Raw genomic sequence first — 19,965 nt, 5'->3', positions numbered from 1 at the left:
CGTTAGAAAGGGATGAAGGCTGCTTTATCTGTGATGTGTGTGGGGACAGGCCTGCCACCACACGTGTGATCAGAGGACAACTTTGTGGAGTTGGTTTTCCCCTTCCACTTTCATCTGGGTTCTAGAGATGGAACCCAGGCTTGTGCAGCAAGTACCTTCACCTTCTGAGCCACCTCAACAACTCCGTTCTCAGTGTGTGGTGTGTGTGTGTGTGTGTGTGTGTGTGTGTAGACAAAGATCTCATTATGTAGCCTGAATTGACTTGGAACTCACTCAGTAGCCCAGGCTGCCCTCAGACTCACAGAGATCCTCCTGCCTCTGCCTCCTGAGTGCATGCACCACCCCCAGCACCTACTTTAGTTTTCTGAGGAACTTCCACAGCTGATTTCACAGCGGCAGGTGCATATGCAGGTTCCTCCGTCCTCACACTCTAATCTGCACTGTTTTTTGTCTCATTCTGATTGTTGTTTTAATTTGCATCTTCCTGATGGCTGGGGGTGTTAAATGTGTTTTCCATGTATTTGTTGGTCTTCATATTTTTTTTGAGAACTGCCTGTTCAGTTAGTTTGCCTGTTTGTTGATTGGATGGCTTGTTTTCCTGGTGCTAAATCTTGGAGTTCTTCACAGAGTTTAGATATTAATCCTGTTAGATGTACAGTTGGCGGTCACTTCCCACCATTTCTGTGGCTGTCTCTCCACTCTGCCAGTACCCCCCATTCTCGGCTGCTCCCCGCCCCCATTCTGTGGTTGTCTCTCCACTCGGCTGGTTGTCCCACCACTGTACAGAAGCTTTTATCCTACACACACCCGATCCATCAGTTCCTGGAACGATTTCCTGAGGTGCTGAAAACTTTTGCAGAAGGCTCTTGCCTATGGCCACATCTTCAAAAACATGAAACACTCTTTTCCTCTAACAGTTTTAGGCTTTACACGAAGCTCTTTGAGCTATTTCGCATTGAATTTGGGTAAAATCATTCTTTCACACGTGGACACCCAGTGTCTCCAGGACCATTTGCTAAAGACGCTGTCTTCTTGCCAGTGAACGTTTTCACCACCTTTGTCAAAAAATTAGGTGGCTGTGGTTGAGAGTTTATATCGGGGTTGTGTATGCTAATCCATTGGTCTATTTACATTTTGTTCCAGAGTCACGCTGTTTTATTACTATAACTCTGTAGTTTAGTTTGAGATCAGGTATAGTGATGTCTCCAGCCCCTCTCCCTCCTACTTGAGATCTTTTTTCCCCACATGATTTTAAAGAGCTCCCTCCAATTCTGTCATTAAAATTTAGGTGAGGATGGAGTAGACTAATTGATTTTGGTATTAATATTCATGATAATAATTTTGCCAAACCATGAACATGGGAGATTGAGATGGTTAGTGTTATCCCCTTGACAGGTTCTAGAATCCATAGGCAACAGTCTTAAGGCATGCCTGAGAGCGAGCATACAGACCAGATGGGTGGAGGTTGGGATACCAATCTTAACTGTGAATCCTTCCACAGTTCTGGCCTGAACAAAAAGTAGAAAGAGAGCTGACACCATCATTCATCTCTCTGTCAACTGCAAATGTAGATGCCTCAAGCTTGGGCGGCCACGAACTCCCAGCTAAGCTCATCCTCGAACTGTGAACCAAGCAAACCTCCCTTAGATTGCCTCTGTCTGGTCACTTCGGTGACAAGACAAGGAACTACCCCAAAGGTCCTCCCAATTGCTAGGGTCGTCTTTAATGACTTTCTTCAGCGTTCTGAGTTTAGTTGTGGCAGCTTTCACCTTCCTGGTTAGAATTATCACTGGAGTTTTGTTGTTTGTTTTTGTTTATTTTTGCTTCTTTTGTTGTTTTTTTTCTCTGTTTATTGTTTCGTTGTTGGTTTTCTTTTCCTTCTCAGCAAGTTTGCTATTAGAATGATTTTAGCTTGCAATTGTTTTACTGATAATTGATAACTTTTCCATCTGTGTTTATCAGGGAAAACGTGTATGTGTGTGTGTGTGTGTGTGTGTGTGTGTGTGTGTGTTCTTTTCAAGCCTGATATCAGAGTTAATGAGTCTGGTAGTATCCCTTTCTTTTTTACTTCATGAACAGTTTGAGATGCACTGGTGTTAGCACTCCTTAAAGGTCTGGTAAATTCTGCAGCAGTGAATCTTGCCTGGTCCAGGCTTTCAATCTTGTAGCTTCTTTGGGGTCTGTTCAATTTGCTTATACATTCTTTATTTAATTTAGGTAGGTCATATGCATTTAGACTTTATCCATTTCTTCTAGATTTTTCAAAATATATATGTTTTTCCTAAATATTTTCTAGATTTCATTGACACCTATGGTAATGTGCCCCTTTTAGCTCTAATTTTATTAATTTTGGTATCCTCTCTTTCCTTTGGTTCATTTGGATAAGAATTTGTCAATCTTATTTGTTTTTCCAGAGAACCAACTCTTTGTTTCACCGGGTTTCTTTCCTGGTTTGTTACTACTCCTTTGCATCCACCACTTTTGGGTTTGAATTGTTTTGTTTCCCCGAGACCTTGAGGTTCACCCTAGGGTGATTTAGGTGAAATCTTCCGGAAAAGGAGTCATAGCTATGAGTGTTCCTCTTAGAACGGTCTTTGTTATAGCTCAAAGGTTCTGATAAGTTGTGCTTTTTTTCTCATTTGATTCTCAGAATTTAATTTTTTCTCCAAGATTTCTTCAATGACCCACTGCTCACTCAGGAGCGCATTTGTGAGCTCCTGTCTTTTTTCTCTTTATTGATTTCTAGTCATATTTCACTGCACTCTGAGAAGATACAGAAGCTGTTTCAATTACTTTATATCGTTATAACTTTCTTATGGCATAAAATACGATCTAAATGTGATCAACTTTAGTGAAAGTTTCATGGACTGCAGAGATGAATGTGTTTTTGCACTGTTGAGAGGAATGTTCTGTAAATGCCTGCTGAGTCCACTTGATCTTTACTGACTTCAGGTCTGGATGGCCTACCTATTGATGAGATGGAATATTATGGTCACCCACCACTGTTGCTTTATACTCGTGGTGTTTGTTCTATGAAATTGGAAGTCCCAGCATTCAATGCATATATTTATAATCAAGCCCTCTTCTTGATGGACTGTTCCTTTTACTACTATGTAGTGGCATCCTTTATTGTTCCTGACCAATTTTGATAGGCAGTGTACTTTAACAGCTTTGAGAACAGCTTTACCAGCTTGTTTTCAACTTCAATTTGTTTGGCAAATTCCTATCTTTCACTTTCACACTAAGTGTGTCTTTGTGAGTGGGCTGTGTTTTGTTTTGGTTTGTTTTTGAGAAAACAAAGAGTTGAATCTTTTTTCTTTTTTTAATCCAGCCAATTAGTCTGTGACTTTTTCTTCTCCATTCATATTAGGGGTTTGCTAGTTGACTGTGTTGGACACAGTGGATCCTTTCTGAGTTTCCCTTATTCATCTATTCTATGTGATAAAGTTACATTTTTTTAATGGGATCTCTTAGTTGAGACTTTATTCTTCATGTTGAGGATTTCGTTAAGCATTTGTGCAGAGTGGGTTGGTGGTCAAGAGTTGCTTTAATTTGTGCTTGTCTTGAAATGTCCTTACGTCTCCATACACTTATTTTAGTAAATATTTTTTACATTTATTTAGCGCGTGTGGAGGGAGGGTATGCATGTGCCATGTATATACCTCAAGGTCAGATGAAGACTTGTAGGAATTGGTACTCTCCTTCTACCATGTGTTATCAAATTCAAATTGTCAGGCTGAGACATATTGCCAGTTCCTCTTCATGAATTTTAAAAGATAATTTGATGTATATAGTAATTTTGATTGACAGTTAGTTTACTTTCAATGGTGGAAACAGATTAACTTACATTTTCCTGGTCATTTTTAGGGTTTGTGTTGAAGTCTGATGTTACTCTCATATGTCTGTGAGTTGATATTTTTCTCTTACAGCTTTTAATTTCATTGAATAGATTCTCTATACCTTAGATTTTTTTCCCAGCTCTTTCTATTGCATCTGGATTCTTAGGTTTATCTCTTGGTTGGATCTCAGGATTTTAGGAAGTTGTTGTCAGGCTATTTTTTTTTTTAATTTTAGGATGATGATTTCCTTGATGTTCCCTTCTATTCCTGGTAGTCTTTCTTCTTCTTGGTGCAGTCTGTTGATGGTTTCCACTGTGCTACTTTACTTGATTTGTTGAGTTTTCATTTCAGCATTTCTGTTTTATTGAAACGCTCTCACATCCCTTGCTCTTCCATGGTGCTGGCTTTCCTGTGTCTCTGACTTTCTCATCTATCCTGCTGGCTCTGTCTCTTGATCTGACCTCATTTCCTCACTTCATACAGCTGCCTGTATCAATCCCACTTGAGGCCACGGATCGTTTCACACGTAAACATTTGAAGTTTTCACCAGTCATCTCCTAATTTCACGCCTTTGAGTTCAGTAGCTGAGGAATCAAAATCTTTTGCAGGAGTTGGGCTGACATGACTTTCGTTTTGCTTTGATTGTTTCTTCTGTTTCTCGTGTCTGAGCCGTGGTTTACACATCTTCGGCTTTGGTCTTTGACAGCTCCTCCAGGTCCATTTGGGCATCTTCTTATTGAGCTTGTTTGTTTGTTTTAGTTTTTCAAGACAGGGTTTCTCTGTGCAACCATGACTTTTTCTGGAACTCGCTCTGTAGATCGGGCTGGCCTTAAACTCAGAGGTTTGCCTGCCTCTGCCTCCCTAGTACTGGGATTAAAGGTGTGCGCCACCACTGCCCTGCTCGCATTGAGCTTTTTTAAAATTTATTTATTTGTTATGTATACAATATTCTGTCTGTGTGCATGCCTGCAGACCAGAAGAGGGCACCAGACCCCATTACAGATGGCTGTGAGCCACCATGTGGTTGCTGGGAATTGAACTCAGGACCTTTGGAAGAGCAGGTAATGCTCTTAAACACTGAGTCATCTCTCCAGCCCTCACATTGAGCTTTTAAGGAACAATTCCCAGTACCATTCAGAGAGGAGATAACAAGTTGGAGCAACAACACCAAGCCAGCACTGGTATAGAAATCTACTTAACATTGGTGAAAAGCCCATGAATACATCCTCAATGACTATTGAACAAGAAAATGGTAAAAAAAAAAAAAAAAGTAACGTGTGCTGTGAAGTTGAAAATTAGTTAGAGTAATACAGAAATAGCAAATACATGACATAAAGAAAGGGAAAACACAAGAAAGCAAGGTTATTCAGAAGAAATTAGAAAGACAAGGAGTACAGTAGGGTGTTGTGAAGGGGAAGGGGGAAGAAAAAGAATAAATAAAGATCACTGATGAAAACGTCTGAAAAAATGAGATTGATGTAAGGATAGGAATAAAACATAACATAAAAGACTTTGGGGCTGAGGAGATTGCTTGATTAGTAAATTGCTTGCTTTGATCTCAGAGTACACGTAAAAAAGCCAGACAGATGGGCTGGAGAGATGGCTCAGAGGTTAAGAGCACTGGCTGCTCTTCCAGAGGTCCTGAGTTCAATTCCCAGCAACCACATGGTGGCTCACAACCATCTGTAATGAGGTCTGGTGCCCTCTTCTGTCATGCAAAAAAAAAAAAAAAAAAAGCCAGACAGAATGGAGTAGAGCATGTTTAGCATCCCAGCACTGCGAAGGCAGAGACGGACACACCTCTGGGGCTCCCGGGCTGGCTAGCCTACTCTACTAGGCAATTCTGGCCAGTGAAAGACCTTGTCTCAAAATAACAAGATAATGGCTCCTGATGAAGAACACTCAAAGTTGTCCTCTGGCCTTTACCTGCAGGCACATATGTGAACCTGCGTGTGTACACACACACACACACACACACACACACACACAGAGTATTTGAAAACTAAGATAAAGCCTAGTAAAGGTACAAGAAAAAGGAAAAAGTGGAAACACAAGATGTTAATAAACATAAAATATTAACAATGAAAAATACATAAATGCAAGGAGTTAAGAACAGAATATTAAAACATAAAAGCTTAAAGAAATAAACTGAAATAAATAAACTGCTAATAGGGCAGTAAAAAGACAAACTCCCCCACACACTTAAAGGGAAGTTCCTCCTCTTGTTCAGCTACAGCCTTCACACTGTCACGTGACCCTGTCTTTTCACTGGCCCCTGCTAGAGAGTAAGACTTAGATTCATCACTGGTTAATGACAGACAGGGGTTTTTATCTTCTAAGCCCCCACCACCACTCGAAGCCAAACCTGAGATGAAGTGCGGTGCCCAGGCTCTAAACTGGGCTCTAGAATTATTGGGCAGAAAGCAAAGGTTAAGAAAACCACAAAGAAGTAGAAATCCCTAAACAGAGGAACATAACCATGGGCTCGAGGCTACTCATCCTCCTGTTCCCTCAGAAAAATAAGGAAGGCTTTCTTTACCCCTGAGATGCCTGCAGAGGAAGGCTGCTGGAAGTACCGCCAATGAGCCATCCATTCCTGCCACTTTGGGGACATCTGACCCACTGACACAGCCTCTGGAGGGTGGAGGGAACAAGTGGAGGAGGACTCACACTGCAAAGGCTCCCCATTCACCATCCACTGGACAGTTGGCTTCGGGTTCCCATTGGCTCGGCATACCAGCCTCCCGTCCTCACCAGGAGCCAGGATCAGGTTCTTGGGCTCATCCAGCCAGTATGGAGCAGCTGAAAGACAAGGCAGGCAGAGGTAGATGGCACAGGCTAGGCACAAGAAGCCAGGTGGGTTCCTGTTTGAGGGTGACCCTCGCATCCCAGCCCCAATCTTTTACCCTTGGGGTGATGGCTCAACCCAGTCTGCAGGTGGCAAGTTAGCCGAGCCCACGGAGCAGAGTTGACTTGTTAGAATTCCCCATCGGGCTTTTAAAATACAGGGATGCCGGGGATCATCCACACCTACCGCATCCGAGCTGCCAAGGGACCAAGTGGCTGAAGCTCTGATGGGTCATAGGCATTGCCGGAGCCCTTGGTTGCACCCCTTAGGATTCCCTTGTTATAAGAACAGAGGTCTAGGAAAGACCTGAACTGTTTCTTTTAGGCACTGAACTTTAGGTAAGAGCAGTTCTTGGCCACTCACCCCTTTCTATTATTTGGAGAGTTTTGCAAACACATGGATTTTTCTGAGAAAAGAAACTTCTGGATCAAAGTCTCAAAAATCTCGTTATTCACCAAAAAGGATCAGAACCCACTCATGTGTGTATGGTGCTAAAGGCAAGGGCATCCGATCAGTCAACTGTATGCTTAGAAAGTTCTTGTTCTCATCCTTCAGCCCTCGACCTCCCAGTATGCAAGAAGCCCTGGGAGTGCTTCACACAACCCATCCCATAGCCAGGACCCACAGTGACAGGAACTCTAGTGTCGCAACAGCTCAGGTGGGCCGTGTCTGCTTTGAGGGGACGGAAGTGGCTTAAAAACAACTTGGTCCATGATGATTTCCATCCTTGAGAAGAAGCAGCGCCATGCACACAACACAGACAGCACAGGCTAAGACGACACACCACAGATGGGAATGCAAAACGAAAGAGAAGGCTCTGGGAGGAATGTTACTTGCAGAGAGAGCCCGGAGCTGGGCAAACGTTAAGGTGAGTGTCCTTTCCTCAGCGTACACGCCCATGAGTGCATATAGTCACACGTTAAATGGTGACACCACCATGCCACACAGGATGTTCCCTACTCCCTCTGCCTCCTCGTCACACAGGGAAGGTGGTCTTATTTGTGTTCAGGGCCGGCAACATAATCATAATGAGAAATACACACAACGTACCCTTTACTCTCACCGAGATCGTGTGCCGGATGCTGCCCATCTTGTTGGAGGCCAGGCAGAAGTATTCCCCGGAGTCTTCTTCAGAGACATTGGTGATGCGCAGGGCCTTGTTAAAGTTCTCAAACTTGGTCTTGTCAGAGGGGAGGTCCCCACCTTTCTTGTACCATGCAATGTCTGGTGTTGGACTAGTCAAGAGGTCAAGAAGGAAACAGAGGGCGTGTTACTGAATGTAGTCCTTGTCTTCGAAAGAGCCCAATACCCAGATACTATAAAAGTGAACTTGGGCCCATGAGGGAGGTGCATACCCTCTAAAAGCTGGGCTTTCCTAAACAGAGGAAGCTGTTTGGCTACAGGCTCTCCACAGAAAGACAGAGCTAAGATTCTGTGTGATTAGTATGTCCAGCCCTTGCCTTTTCTCTTTCCCCAAAGCAGGGCTGGGGTGCGGATGACAAACATGCAGTGTTCTGCTCACGGGGCCACTTGCTTCCCTTTCCCTGTGTCCTACTGTGTCTGCAAATGTGCAGACTGATGCCCACCCCTCCTCCAGCAGCAGGGCTGGAAGATGGTGCAGACTGTACGTACACCCCAGAGGCAATGCAGTCCAGCAGCAGGTCCATGCCACGAAGCACCATCTTGCTGCTCGAGGTGCCCTGCGGATACATGAAGCTAGGCGTTCTTTCTGCCACCCCTCGGGCTGAAACAGGACAGAACAAACTTCTATGAGCCTCCTGCCCAGATGTGCCAGAACTGTTAGAGAGAAATGTCATCATGCCCCACTCCTGAGTCCTTTGAGCACAAGCCATCCCTAGAATCTGTGCATCTATAAGAGATGTATTTGAAAGATGGAGTCTCTGCCCCATCAGCACATGTATGCAACCAGCTCCAGGTTCTGTTGAGAAGAGCTCAGAAATCCTTCCCTTATTCTGGGACAGGGAGGGGTTATCAAGAAGTGAGAGGTTCATTCTCTGTCATCTGTGTTGGGATGGAGGGGCCACTGAGGTAGCCCCCAGGGCAGGTCATCTCAGCATCAATCTATCCCCCCCCCCCAAATAGGGACACAGAAGGAAGAAAAGGTATAGACTGGGGACACAGGACAAGCAACCTGCTCTTGGCGACTTGACAAGGAGCTGGGATGAAGCAATAAATTCCCAGATAAACAGTGGACATGCGGGAAGAATTATTAATGGCGTAGCAAAGACACGTAGAGAATGAATGAGAGATGACTGGCAAACTCTCAGGGGCCAGGGCCACTTTGCCTCCTAACTCTTGACTAACTGCATGAGAGATGGGGGTGGGTGTAAGTGGGAGGAGTGGCAGCCAAGGTGGAGGGAGAGGAATAACAGTCAACTAGGCTGGAACAGCCATGAGAGAGGCAGAAATCTCTCATAGAGGTTTTAGAGGCTAGGTGGTCCACACACTGATGCTGACATCAGGCTGTTCCCAGTGGAAGGTGCCATGCCAATCAGGGTGCACCCATGGAGAGTGGCCCTCACCTTGCCCAAGTTTTACTTCTTTCCTACACTCGTTGCAAAACTCTACAGAAGTGGGTAAAAGAAAAACCAAAGATGGTCTACCAGAAACCCCAGGTCAAAAGGAAACTGGAGGAGACACTACCATGGACAGGCACATGATGACGGAAAGATGGCTAGAAGCTGAGGCTGCCACGGGTCTTAGGCTCAGTCAGACAAGTGGGAAGTAGAGGGAAGGCAGAGCTGCCAGGAGCTAGGAGCCCTTGGAGATGCCTGGAGTGGGGAGGAGGGCATTCTTCTGGGTTTAACTGGTGCTGGTGGGGATCCAAACTGTGTAACTTGTGCTTCCCATGGGAGCTGGCTGCATCTGCAGCTGTCTGACTGGATCAGGCAGGCTCCTGTCCTGGGGATGCTCAGTTTCTCTTCATTAGCCACTGGGAAACATCTCACAGAGTTGACCTGTCTTTTATCTTTTCGTCAGGGGTAGAAGGGTTAAAACATATACTGGCTCCTGGCACATTACAATGCATGACATATGGCATGCGTTCAGTAAATATTTGTAGGGTAAACAAGTTAAAGAAGGAGAAGAAACAAAAAAGGAAGCAACGGTTTACCCCCAAACACTGTGGTTATCCTCACATCACACCAGCACACACACACAGAGCAGTGGCAACTGCAGGGTTAATCCATTAGGTGATTAGTTGGTTATGGTCTGTACCTAGCAGCACCCAGCTCTCAGTATCCAGGAAGCGGCAGCTTCCTCTCACACTCAACCCACACTGTCATCATGGGCACCAAAGGTTAGGGAGCTTCCAGGGCAGGAGGTTCGTATCAAGTGGGTGAGTCTGTCCAGCGTTGCAAACCCCACGAACGAGGTGGAAAAGATCCCTTCTCAGTCATCACACTCATTCCACACGAGAACACAAGTCTGCAGGGGCCAGCCTGTGACCCTCCGGACTCTTAGGTCATCCATAGCACGCAGCACAAAACCCAGGGCGAGGGAAGCAGTAAGGATGTGGAGCAGGAAGATGAGCACAGAGTCCTGCATCGGGACACACTGGAATGCGACCAGAGAGAAGCCACACAGCACCACATTTGTAGGATGTGGCCACCAACCCACAGAGGCTTCTGAGGGAGGAAGCAGCAGCTGGAAAGGAGGCGTATTCAAAGGAAAGGAAAGATTACCCTGCCAGTCAGAGGGCGCCATCACCTCTCAGTATGGAGCTAATGGGGCCAAGCGCTGTGATTGGTTGGCCTGCAGCACCAGCATGCTGAAGCCTCACAACACATTCTGGCAGGACCACTTCTGTGTTTTTAGCAGAGAAAACTGAGTTTCTATGACGTTAACAGGCTTGCCCAAGCTCACAAGTTCACCCTGTTTGGGATTCTGAGCTGTACTGTGAGGTTTCCTTCAATTGACTTTGTCTGAAGCTGAAAGATGCCATTTGTCCCCATTTGTGCCAGGCAATTTCAGAACAGATTTCCAATAACCCCAGCCAAAGAAACCCAAAATGCAAAGGCCAAGAGGTGAAGCAGAAAGGCATTTTGTCCTTGTGAACTGTCCTGGTCCTTTTTATGCTTCTCACCATCTAAGATCCCAGCTCTCCTTGGTGGCAACCGATAAAGCTGGGGAAGAAGCTGGGGAGGGAAAGAAGAGGCTCCAGGCCTCTCAGCTGGATTCTTAGGCTATGTGACTCTGGCAGGAGGAACATGGTAACTAGTGGCTTTACAGAGCCGCGAGAAGGCTGGCGCTGAAGGGAGGTTATGAAGAAATGCCAGGAGGGATTGCATGAACACTTAAGGAAGAGGGCCTGGCCGGTGACTTTGGGGGCCCCTGTTCCTGAGGAAGGGTGGGTGCCCTAGTTTCTTTCCCTGCAGGAGACACAGAAACAAGTAACTACAAGGATGAAGGTAACTATTGCAGGAAGCTCTGTGTGGTGAAAGATGTCCCTTTAGATAGGACAGCTCTTTTCACTTGGAGACAGGGTTGCTTCTGTCCATTTCCAGTCGTCAAGTTGGGGTCTATCCCGATACTGAGGAGCTCCGGGATCCAGAAGCCAGGCTCAAACCTCCATAGATTCAAGAAGAGCTGCCCAAGGGTGGCTCTTGCAAGCTGTGGCGCAGAGAGGAGTCACAGACCTCCAGAGCCAGATGGTCGGTCAGGGGACCTCAGGGCATGACCCCACTTTAACTAAATTGGCTTTGAGGGTCAAATGAGAAACAATTTCTGGCTGTCTTCTATTGAGAAAAGGTCAGAAGTGCTGACAAACTTAGCTGTTCCCTTCACTCAGTGCCGCCTGCCCGCAGAACAATGGCTCAATACATCAGATGAATCTGGGAACCTTTCCCAAAAGCAGCTCTCTATGGCAGCTGGACCCTACACCCCGTCCTCTCTGCTGTCTTCAATTCTCAGAATAGAGAACCAGAAACCTGAGAGGCAGGCTTCCTGGCACCTCATTTATCTTTCTGGCCCTAGGAATGACTGCGCAAAAGGTACTGGAGGGGTGGGTGGGGTCTCTTGCTCTAGAAACATTGTTGTGTCTTGCTGTTAGGAAAATTCTTCCATAAATTTAACTCAAATCCTTCCTGCAATAGATGAAGCTTTCTTTTTACCCAGTTCTTATCAGAGTTAGCAATCTGGGAAGCTTTCGCCCCTCCAGCAGTGTTCTCTCTCTCTCTCTCTCTCTCTCTCTCTCTCTCTCTCTCTCTCTCTCTCTGTCTCTGTCTCCCCCCCCCCCCCCGTGTGTGTGTGTAGTACTTCTCTTCCTATAACTGTGCCCGCCTTTCTCTCTCGGGCTTCTCTTCCCATTCTCTGCATCTCCCTTAATTTAGAAACAGATGGCCTATATACAATCTAGTCCACATAAACTTTCCCCTTTAAATCCAACAACGGGTTATCTATTAACACTGCTAATGCGTACAGGAGCTGAGCAGGCTATGGGCACACGATCCTCTTTAACCTCCACAACCATCTTTGAGGCGAGGCATCTGCCTGTTTGTGGAAGAAGAAATCAAGGCATTAAATGACTTGCCCCGTGTTACTCGGTGGTGTGTGCTAGAGACTGGGTTTGACTTGATGCAGTGCACCTCCAAGTACACACTATAAACCCCCTGAATTTCTGGCCTGGATGAAACCAAAGTGGCTTTCTCTGCCAATCAGAGGGGGAGGTGGCTTCTGGCCCATCCCCAATGGGTGCCAGCTCTGTGCAGAACAAAACAAAAAGGCTGGGTGACCCTGCTGCTAGAAGAGAGATGTCATATTTCAGAGCCAAACAGAGGTGTATACCGGACATTTGTGGCTCACACTGTTCCTTGGCTGGCAGCTCTGTGCACCCAGGAAGAACTTCCTTGCTTTCTTATTTTCTCCTTCTTTCTAAAACCATCAGCCTGGTTACTCTTTGTTCGATATGTGCCTTGTTTGAATGTTGTGTTCTTCCCAGCAGCTTCCGGCTCTGCCAGCCACGTCCTGCTGTGGATTGAGGGTTCAGGGCTCAGTCTCAATATGAGCTCTGTAGCTTTCACAGTCCTGAGTGATCCTCACAAATCTCACTTATTTTCTTCTTAAAAAAAATCCTGACGTCTGGAGATAAGCTGGGCTAGATATGGCTGAAGTCACCCAGTCGTCTTCCATAGATCAAGCAACTACATTTCCCTGCTTTACATAAAGCCAAGAAATTGACAAGAAATTGAGCCAGGCGACCTCTAAGGGCTCAGACATGTTCTGGATTTCAGAACACTTCCTACAATAGATATTTGGGGTTCAGTTTAGAAAAAGGCACATTCCACAGCAGTGCTGTGGGACTTTTGACACAACAGTGGCTAGCCCCATTATCCTGAAAACAAATAATCCCCAGAACTTAACAAAGGCCCCAGCTTCCTTGGGCAGTAAATCTCTTTGGCAGATTCTCAGCATGGTTTTCGCTGCTGGTGCCAAGTTGGAACCTTTGTTTTCCCTTGGCTCTCATTTCTTGTCCCGTCCTCCACTCAAGACACTGATGGTTGCTTATATTAGCAATCTCAGCAAAGACATTCCTACCTATTTGAGCTCCCAGTGATCCCCTTGGGGACCTGAACTCAGCTCAGAAGCATAGCTGATAATGGGACCAGCTGCCTTGCCAAAGCCAGCAAGCGAATGCTGAATCCTATGGCTGCTGAAGGAACCCCAGACATTCTGAAGCCACAGTGAGGGGAGCCTCAGGTGTGGGAATAGCCAGTTTCCCTATTAACCAGACCTCGCCGCCAGCTGTGGTTTGTTAGAATGCAACTCTCATTGTGATCATTCCATGACTTGCAGACGTGGCTGGTGGCCACTGGATTTGCATGAGCAGCCAGAAAGGCAGAAAGGCCCAGGCGTCAGGGACAGGGAAGGACAACTTCATTCCCAGCCTGGGAAGAGAATTCTGGCCTGGATTCTTAATACCATTTTCTGGGGAAACCGTACATCTTTTTTTAAAAAGATTTACTTATTTTTGTTTTATGTATATGCATATTTTGCCTGCATGTATGTAAGTGCACCATGTGCTGATCCCTGTGGAGACCGAAAGAGGGTGTCAGATGTCCTGAAACTGGGGTTACAATGGTTCTAAGTCACCATGTAGGTGCTGGGAATTAAACCTGGATCCTCTGCAAGAGCAGTCAGAGCTCTTAACTGCATGAGCCATCTCTCCAGTCTGCTAGGAAAACTTTAAAAAGAGATGGGCCCGGGCTGTGGCAATACTCTCAGGAAGTAAAGCGCAGTTACAGAGCAGGCAATTCATATCCAGACACTGAAGAGTTAATCAGTTAAAGCTGTCTGTGCTTTAACTGTGTTATACTACCAATAGGAACTGGTATTTCCTGTTTCCTCCTAACTGGGGACTCTCACCTATTATCAAATATCCTTTGTTATAGCTCAATCTGAAAGGGACCCCTGCCTGGGTTCATGCCTGTTCCTCAGCTCACGATTAAAGGCAGGTGTAATGTTCAGGAGGTGAGGTCCAGCTGATAAAAGCAGGTAGCTAGAGGTAGGAGGTGGGCCTTTGAAGGACATCTGGCCCTTGGTTATTGCCTTGCTCTCCTCTTCCTAGTCTGCTGTGATGTGAACAGCCTCTATGTACCCGCCTGCCAATCGTGAACGAAGCTTCCGCGCCTGCATCCCTGCCGTGAAGGACCAAAAAAACGCTCTGAAACCGTAAGCCAATATAAATCTCTGATCTCTCAAGTTGTTTTTCAGATAATTCAGACAGAGTGATGCCCAAGTCCATTTTCCATCCATCGGCCATTGATCTTTGAGTCTCTGCTGAGTCCTCTGTGGAGCTCTGCCCTGCTGAAAACTACCTTCTAAGAGTTTAGCAGATGGAGACTCGCACATTGGAGGAGCAAGGAGGAACCACTTCCAACATGAGCCACCCCAAAGTCCCGCACTGGCCACCTTGCTCCATGTGGTGTCCTGAGGTGTCTCTTTAGCACCTTGCCTGACCAGCTGTCCACTCTGCCACCCCGCAGGAGTTAATGTCACGGTATCAGTCAAGTTAGCCAAAGTGGATTAGGACAGGAGAAGTTACTCCCCGGACTCACCACTATACATGTCAGGGTGGTTTCTTAAGGACGAGTCATTATAAGGGTTGTCTGCAATAAACAAAAGAGGGTGAGCAAACAGGGAGGCCCGGAGCAGCTGTGGGCGCAAACGCAAGGAGGATGAGAACAGAAATGCAAAGCCACATCGCCAGTGGGGGTTTGCAAAAGGAACCAGTGCACGTGGGAAAGGAATGCGTTCGGGAGAGAACAGCCAACACAAAACAACTCAAAAGGGAACAAAACGGTTAACTCCTGCGAAAGAAGGCAACAATAAAACGAGATTATTTTGAAAGTAAAGAAATTAGGCTTGAGCTCTGCTTGGTCCATCTATATTTTGAACAAATGAGGTAAGGATGGATTAGTGTCTTGTAGCATCTTGTGGCTGGTTCTGAACCAGCTTCTCCCTGGGCCCCAGGACTCCACGTCAGACCAGCTAGAGAAAAAAGGAGTGTTAGTGAGTCCTGCGGAGGACAGCAAAGCCCTGCCTGGCAGTAGCGAGGCTGCAGGGGTAGGGGTGTGTGCGTGCGTGCGTGCGTGCGTGCGTGCGTGCGTGTGTGTGTGTGTGTGTGTGTGTACGCGTATACACAGGGGCCCCTTTGCAGGGCCCAGCAGCAAAAGCATTCTAATCTGACCAGGTAGGCATCACTGTAGACCCTGCCAGACATCTTCTGAAAGACCCTGGTGGAGGTTCCTGCAGGGGAGTTGGGGGTCAGGGCAGCAAGATGAGGGGATGAATCCTACACCTGAGACCTGGAGCTCTCTGGACAGTACGGGTATAGGGACTTTCTTTAAAAAGCCAGTTCACTGGCTGCCATTCCAGCGTAAGGTGACTGAAGCCCTTGGTCCTCTAGTCTTTAGTGAAGACATTTTAGAACAGGACACATAAAATACCACTCTCCTTAGGTAACTTTTTACTCTCTACCCATACCCTTGAGGGCTCAAATTCTGACAGTGTCCACAGGGGAGAGAAGCTAAGGAGACAACCTCCGAGAAGCCAGGACACAGTCCAACTTCCAGGAGAAACAGTGGCTGTGTTAGAACATTTGCATTCTTAAAGACAGATCAAATCCCATCACAAGTAACTATAAGAGGTTATGCAAATTCTTTTCTGGGCCTGGCATTGAACTGCACCCCCCTACTGTTTTACAGGCAGCAACGTAAAGATTTTGACTCTCAGAACTGCTTCTCACTGTGGGGCTGATTGAGACAGACCTAGCTGCTTTGGAAGTCAGTTTGGATGGACCTGGCTGGAAGGTGGGAACTGGTCTACAGTGGGATGAAGGGATAAGTGGTACCAGGGAGGGGGTGCTGAGGCAGTGCTTGGGAGAGGATGTCCATCCCTCAAGGGAGCGAAGTGCCATGCTCAGCCAAATGGGGCTCTTCTCTTTCACCCCTCCCCCATGGTACCAGGTGGAACAGGGGCTTTCTCTCTTCTAGGGAAAGGCCAATGTGCATATCCATCCTTACTGTAGCTTTGGCAACATGTGGAAGAGACCAGCGAGATCCTATCCTTGAAATGCCATCTGAATGCTAGCAGGAAGTGTAGAGTGCCCTCCATTGTCCGCCCTGGCAGACCTCCTCCTCTCTAACCAGGGCACCTCTTACAGTAGTAATGGAGACCTTGTGCCTGTCACACTATGGACAAAGATGTCACAGATGTGTATTGGCTTGATTCTCCTGCTTATCTTTTACTTCATCCTAAAACAAGTTAAAAATGATTTTTAGGTTGCTTGATATTTTGTTATATACATATACATGTAAATATATGTGTATATCTTTCTCCCCTTCCTTGGGGAGAACTAATAAAAGCAGTGTAAGGAGACTGATTTTGTCCCCAAAGGCAGAATACAGGCAGACTGCTTGGCTTCCCATCCAGACCTGGTTCTGAAGACGGCAGAGAAAGCCTGTGCCCTTTCTAGACAGGAAAGTCAACAGAGCCCAACTGTGCTATTTTAAGAAATTGTGCCCAATGCTAGGCTGGCTCAGATGCCCAGGACTTGCTTCTAGCCAAAGTTGCTCTTGGGAGGACTCCAGGAAGCTGGCAGGACTCTGTTCGGGTCACCAAGAGGAGTTCTTGTCATTGGGAGGAGAGAGCTTCCAATGGGACAGGCAACTCAGGGTGAGGCAGAAGCAAGCATCCCTTCTGTCCTCTAGAGAAAAGATTGCTTCTGAAAAGTTCCACTGCTAAGTGTCATTTAGCCTGAACATGCTCCCTGACTCTGCCCAGAACAGCATGAAGCCTGGCTCAGACCCTGGAGTGGCAGGCTGACTCCAGGATACCCTTTCCAGGTGGACGTGAAGGCTGTTCAGGGTCATCCTCTTGACAGCACTGTTCTTCCTCATTGCAAGCCCTGTCCTGGCTGAGGGTACTCAGAGGACCTGGGCAGACCACCCCATCCTCCTTCATTCAGCCAGCTGGCAGAGAGCCACATGAAGACACCTGGGGAGGCCCAGCAGGTGAATCAACTTCCTGTCCCAGGGGTCTCCTGGGGTTGGTTCAAGAGTCAGAAAGCCAGCGCCTCTGCAGCAGCAGCAGGCAGGTCTCCTTGCCGGGGTCTGAGCAATCCCATGGGCTGTCTGTCCTGTCATGGGTGACAAAACCCACAGGCAAAGGAATATCACAGACCAGGAGGCAGGTGACCAGAGGAGTGTTCAGAGGGAAAGACTAGCGAGAAAAAAAAGCTAGGAAGAGGGAGAAAGAACAGAGAAAGGAAATGAAAAGAAGAAAACGATAAAAAAGGAGGAAGAAACCATGAGAAGCAAACAAGAGGAAGCTTCTCCGTATGGGCGGGCGTTCCGTCCCTGAGGAAAGGGATAGACCATAGAGGTCTCTGCCGGTGTATAACAAGCCTACCCAGGCTTTGCCCAGGGGACTGTGCAGGGCAGCATCAGTCCATGGAGGTAGCCTTGGGATGCCAAGGCTCACCTCAGTGTGACCTCTGGTCCTCCTGGCAGGGCATCCTCCCTTTCCTCACCATCCACAGCACAGCACTGACAATGACATTCACAACATGAGTCAGACAGATTAGATTCTTTAGAAGGTCTTCTTCTAGCCATGTCACATGTCCACGGTGTAAACAAACCCAGGCGACATCTTGAACAAGCTGAGGAGTGTAGCTCAAACTTCTGCCTGATTTGTGCCTGCATGCCTCTGGAGAGAGCCATCACCACTGTAGTGGGTCAGAGAATGCTAATTTACTTCAGTATTAGCCCAAAACAATCAGGGGATAAAAACTAACCCCTACAAAGCAAAACATAAATCTGCAGTTTGTGATACAACACATCTATTACATTACAGAATGAAACACAATTTGTTCTGGTGTGTCCGCTGGTCCTGGCATCTTATGCACTGGCTTTCTGGAAACACACAACCAATGACTAGAAACAAACGGAATATGCTGACTGTACCATAGGGATCCTGATTTGATGGTCATATCAAACTCCAGGAACATTTGAATAAGAGCCGAGGGCCCCAGACAGCCCAAGTCTGCCGAGGTAAGACAGGGCTGGACCTTGGTATGTGACTCTGATCCCAACTGAAGTGCAAGCACTGGTTTAGCACAGGGCCAAGTCTGACTCAAGACTTCTGCATCCAGAGATGCTGCATAAGGCAGTGGCAGTGGCTCAGGCACAATGAGCCAGAGTGGAATTCTGGGTGAGCCGCGGGTATGCACGATGTGTGGGCTTAGGGCCTGCTTCCCGTGGCCCCCCAGCCCTGAGCAGGGCCCACACTTACTGGTAAGGACCTTGAGGGTGAACGGATTCTTCTGTTGGATGGTGTGGGTAAAGTGGAAGCGTGCATTGCAGCTGTAGTCGGTCTGCATGTCCTGCAGCATGACGTTGGAGAAGTAGAGGTCCCCATTGTGGCCCTGGGAGACACGCTTGTCCTGAGTGATGGGCTCCATGGCTGTGGGGAAGCAGAGGGATGACAGGAGGTTAGCAGACCGACTCAGCGACAATCAGCTCTTCTGATGAGGAGACCAGATGCAGACTGGAGCTTGCAACAATTTAGTCAGCTCCTCCCAATCCTGCAGCAGGATGTGTCCACTCCTTATAGCAAAGGGAAGGGCTGAATACATGCAAGGGGGTACATTTAAACCCAGATAGCCATGTTCCTTTTGCCCAAGCTCTGTGACCACACTTTTCTGATCTCAGTTCATGCCACAGCCTGACTGACCTCAGGGCCCAAGGGTGAGAACACAAACCTGTGCTTGCTCCTTGAGTCAGGAGCTGAGTGCACACACAGGGAACACTGTGCGGACAACAGCCAGTGCTCCTTCATCCTCATACTCAGTACCCCTCTGGGCCAGAGCACACAAGAGCTCCCAAAAGTGTGTTATGTATATCTGATCTTGGCCTTGTTGCATTTAATCAAAATTTATAATCATCAATCGTAATATGGACTTTTATTTTGTTGACAAAGATAGCGATTCTCAATTACAGTTGTCAGATGTATGCCAACTGATGGTATGCACTGATGATTTTAAGAGGTCTTCTGGTTTTAGAGATAGTGAAGTCCAAGACTGAGAATGAATGGTATCCCGGGTGGCCGAGGATGTGACATCACTATGTTTTTCGGGACCTAGTGTTGATATACAGGGTCGGCTCTCCAAGCTGTCAGGAGTGACCTACACTCCAGGCTAATCTACTTCCTGTTCCCACAACTTCCTCTTCACATCAGTGACACCAACTGTCCCACAGCAGGTGCTTGGTCCTTCGAATCACTCCTCAAAGGTCTGCTGAGGGCTACTGCATGCCAGGTCACATGTTCTGGGGGTTGGTGAAAGAAGAAAAACCCTCGGTATAGCAGGAGAGGAGGAAGAGGAAGTGTGGAGAGGATAGGGCACTGGGGAGGGAGGGTGGGGCAGGGCAGGGTGGGGCGGGGCGGCAGAAGGGACCCTGTCCCCCTGAGCAGAAGCCTGAGGTTCTGCATGTCCCTGTATGGCACAGAAGACAGAGATGCTGCAAGGTCCCTCAGGAGCTAGATGAATGTTTCTGAGGCTGAAATGTCATGGCCTAGCCCGGAGCTGAGGCGCGTAGGGATGAGGGGGAAGGACTGGAGAAGGACTGGGTCATGAAGGAGGCCTCCCCAAAATCAAGGAGTCCAGGCTTATCCTGAAGCAAGAGAGGAGCCGGAGAAAGCATGCAATCGAGGCTACCTGAGGCTGTGTTTAAGGCCCAAGGGGACCTGTTCTGAATGAGA

The 19,965-nt window shown here is 47.2% G+C and overlaps 1 protein-coding gene across 7 annotated transcripts in view; it reads right to left on the bottom strand.

Moving 5' to 3' along the window:
• Window positions 1–19,965, bottom strand: part of Nfasc (neurofascin) — a 74,024-nt gene that overhangs the window by 43,091 nt on the left and 10,968 nt on the right. For 4 of the 7 annotated variants that reach the window (XM_038348873.1, XM_038348874.1, XM_038348875.1 and 1 more), the window contains exons 5-9: window positions 18,499–18,669; window positions 14,763–14,813; window positions 8,320–8,431; window positions 7,738–7,922; window positions 6,510–6,641 (exon numbers count right to left, since the gene is read on the bottom strand). In XM_038348873.1, the coding sequence (XP_038204801.1) occupies window positions 6,510–6,641; window positions 7,738–7,922; window positions 8,320–8,431; window positions 14,763–14,813; window positions 18,499–18,669 (651 nt within the window). The remainder of the gene's footprint in view (window positions 1–6,509; window positions 6,642–7,737; window positions 7,923–8,319; window positions 8,432–14,762; window positions 14,814–18,498; window positions 18,670–19,965) is intronic. The other 3 variants (XM_038348871.1, XM_038348872.1, XM_038348876.1) reach the window with 1 other exon arrangement.

Source organism: Arvicola amphibius, chromosome 12 (assembly GCF_903992535.2).
Source record: "Arvicola amphibius chromosome 12, mArvAmp1.2, whole genome shotgun sequence".
Lineage (NCBI taxonomy): Eukaryota > Metazoa > Chordata > Mammalia > Rodentia > Cricetidae > Arvicola > Arvicola amphibius.
The sequence above is the reverse complement of the archived record's forward strand: the minus strand, read 5'-3'. Positions and strand labels throughout refer to the sequence as shown.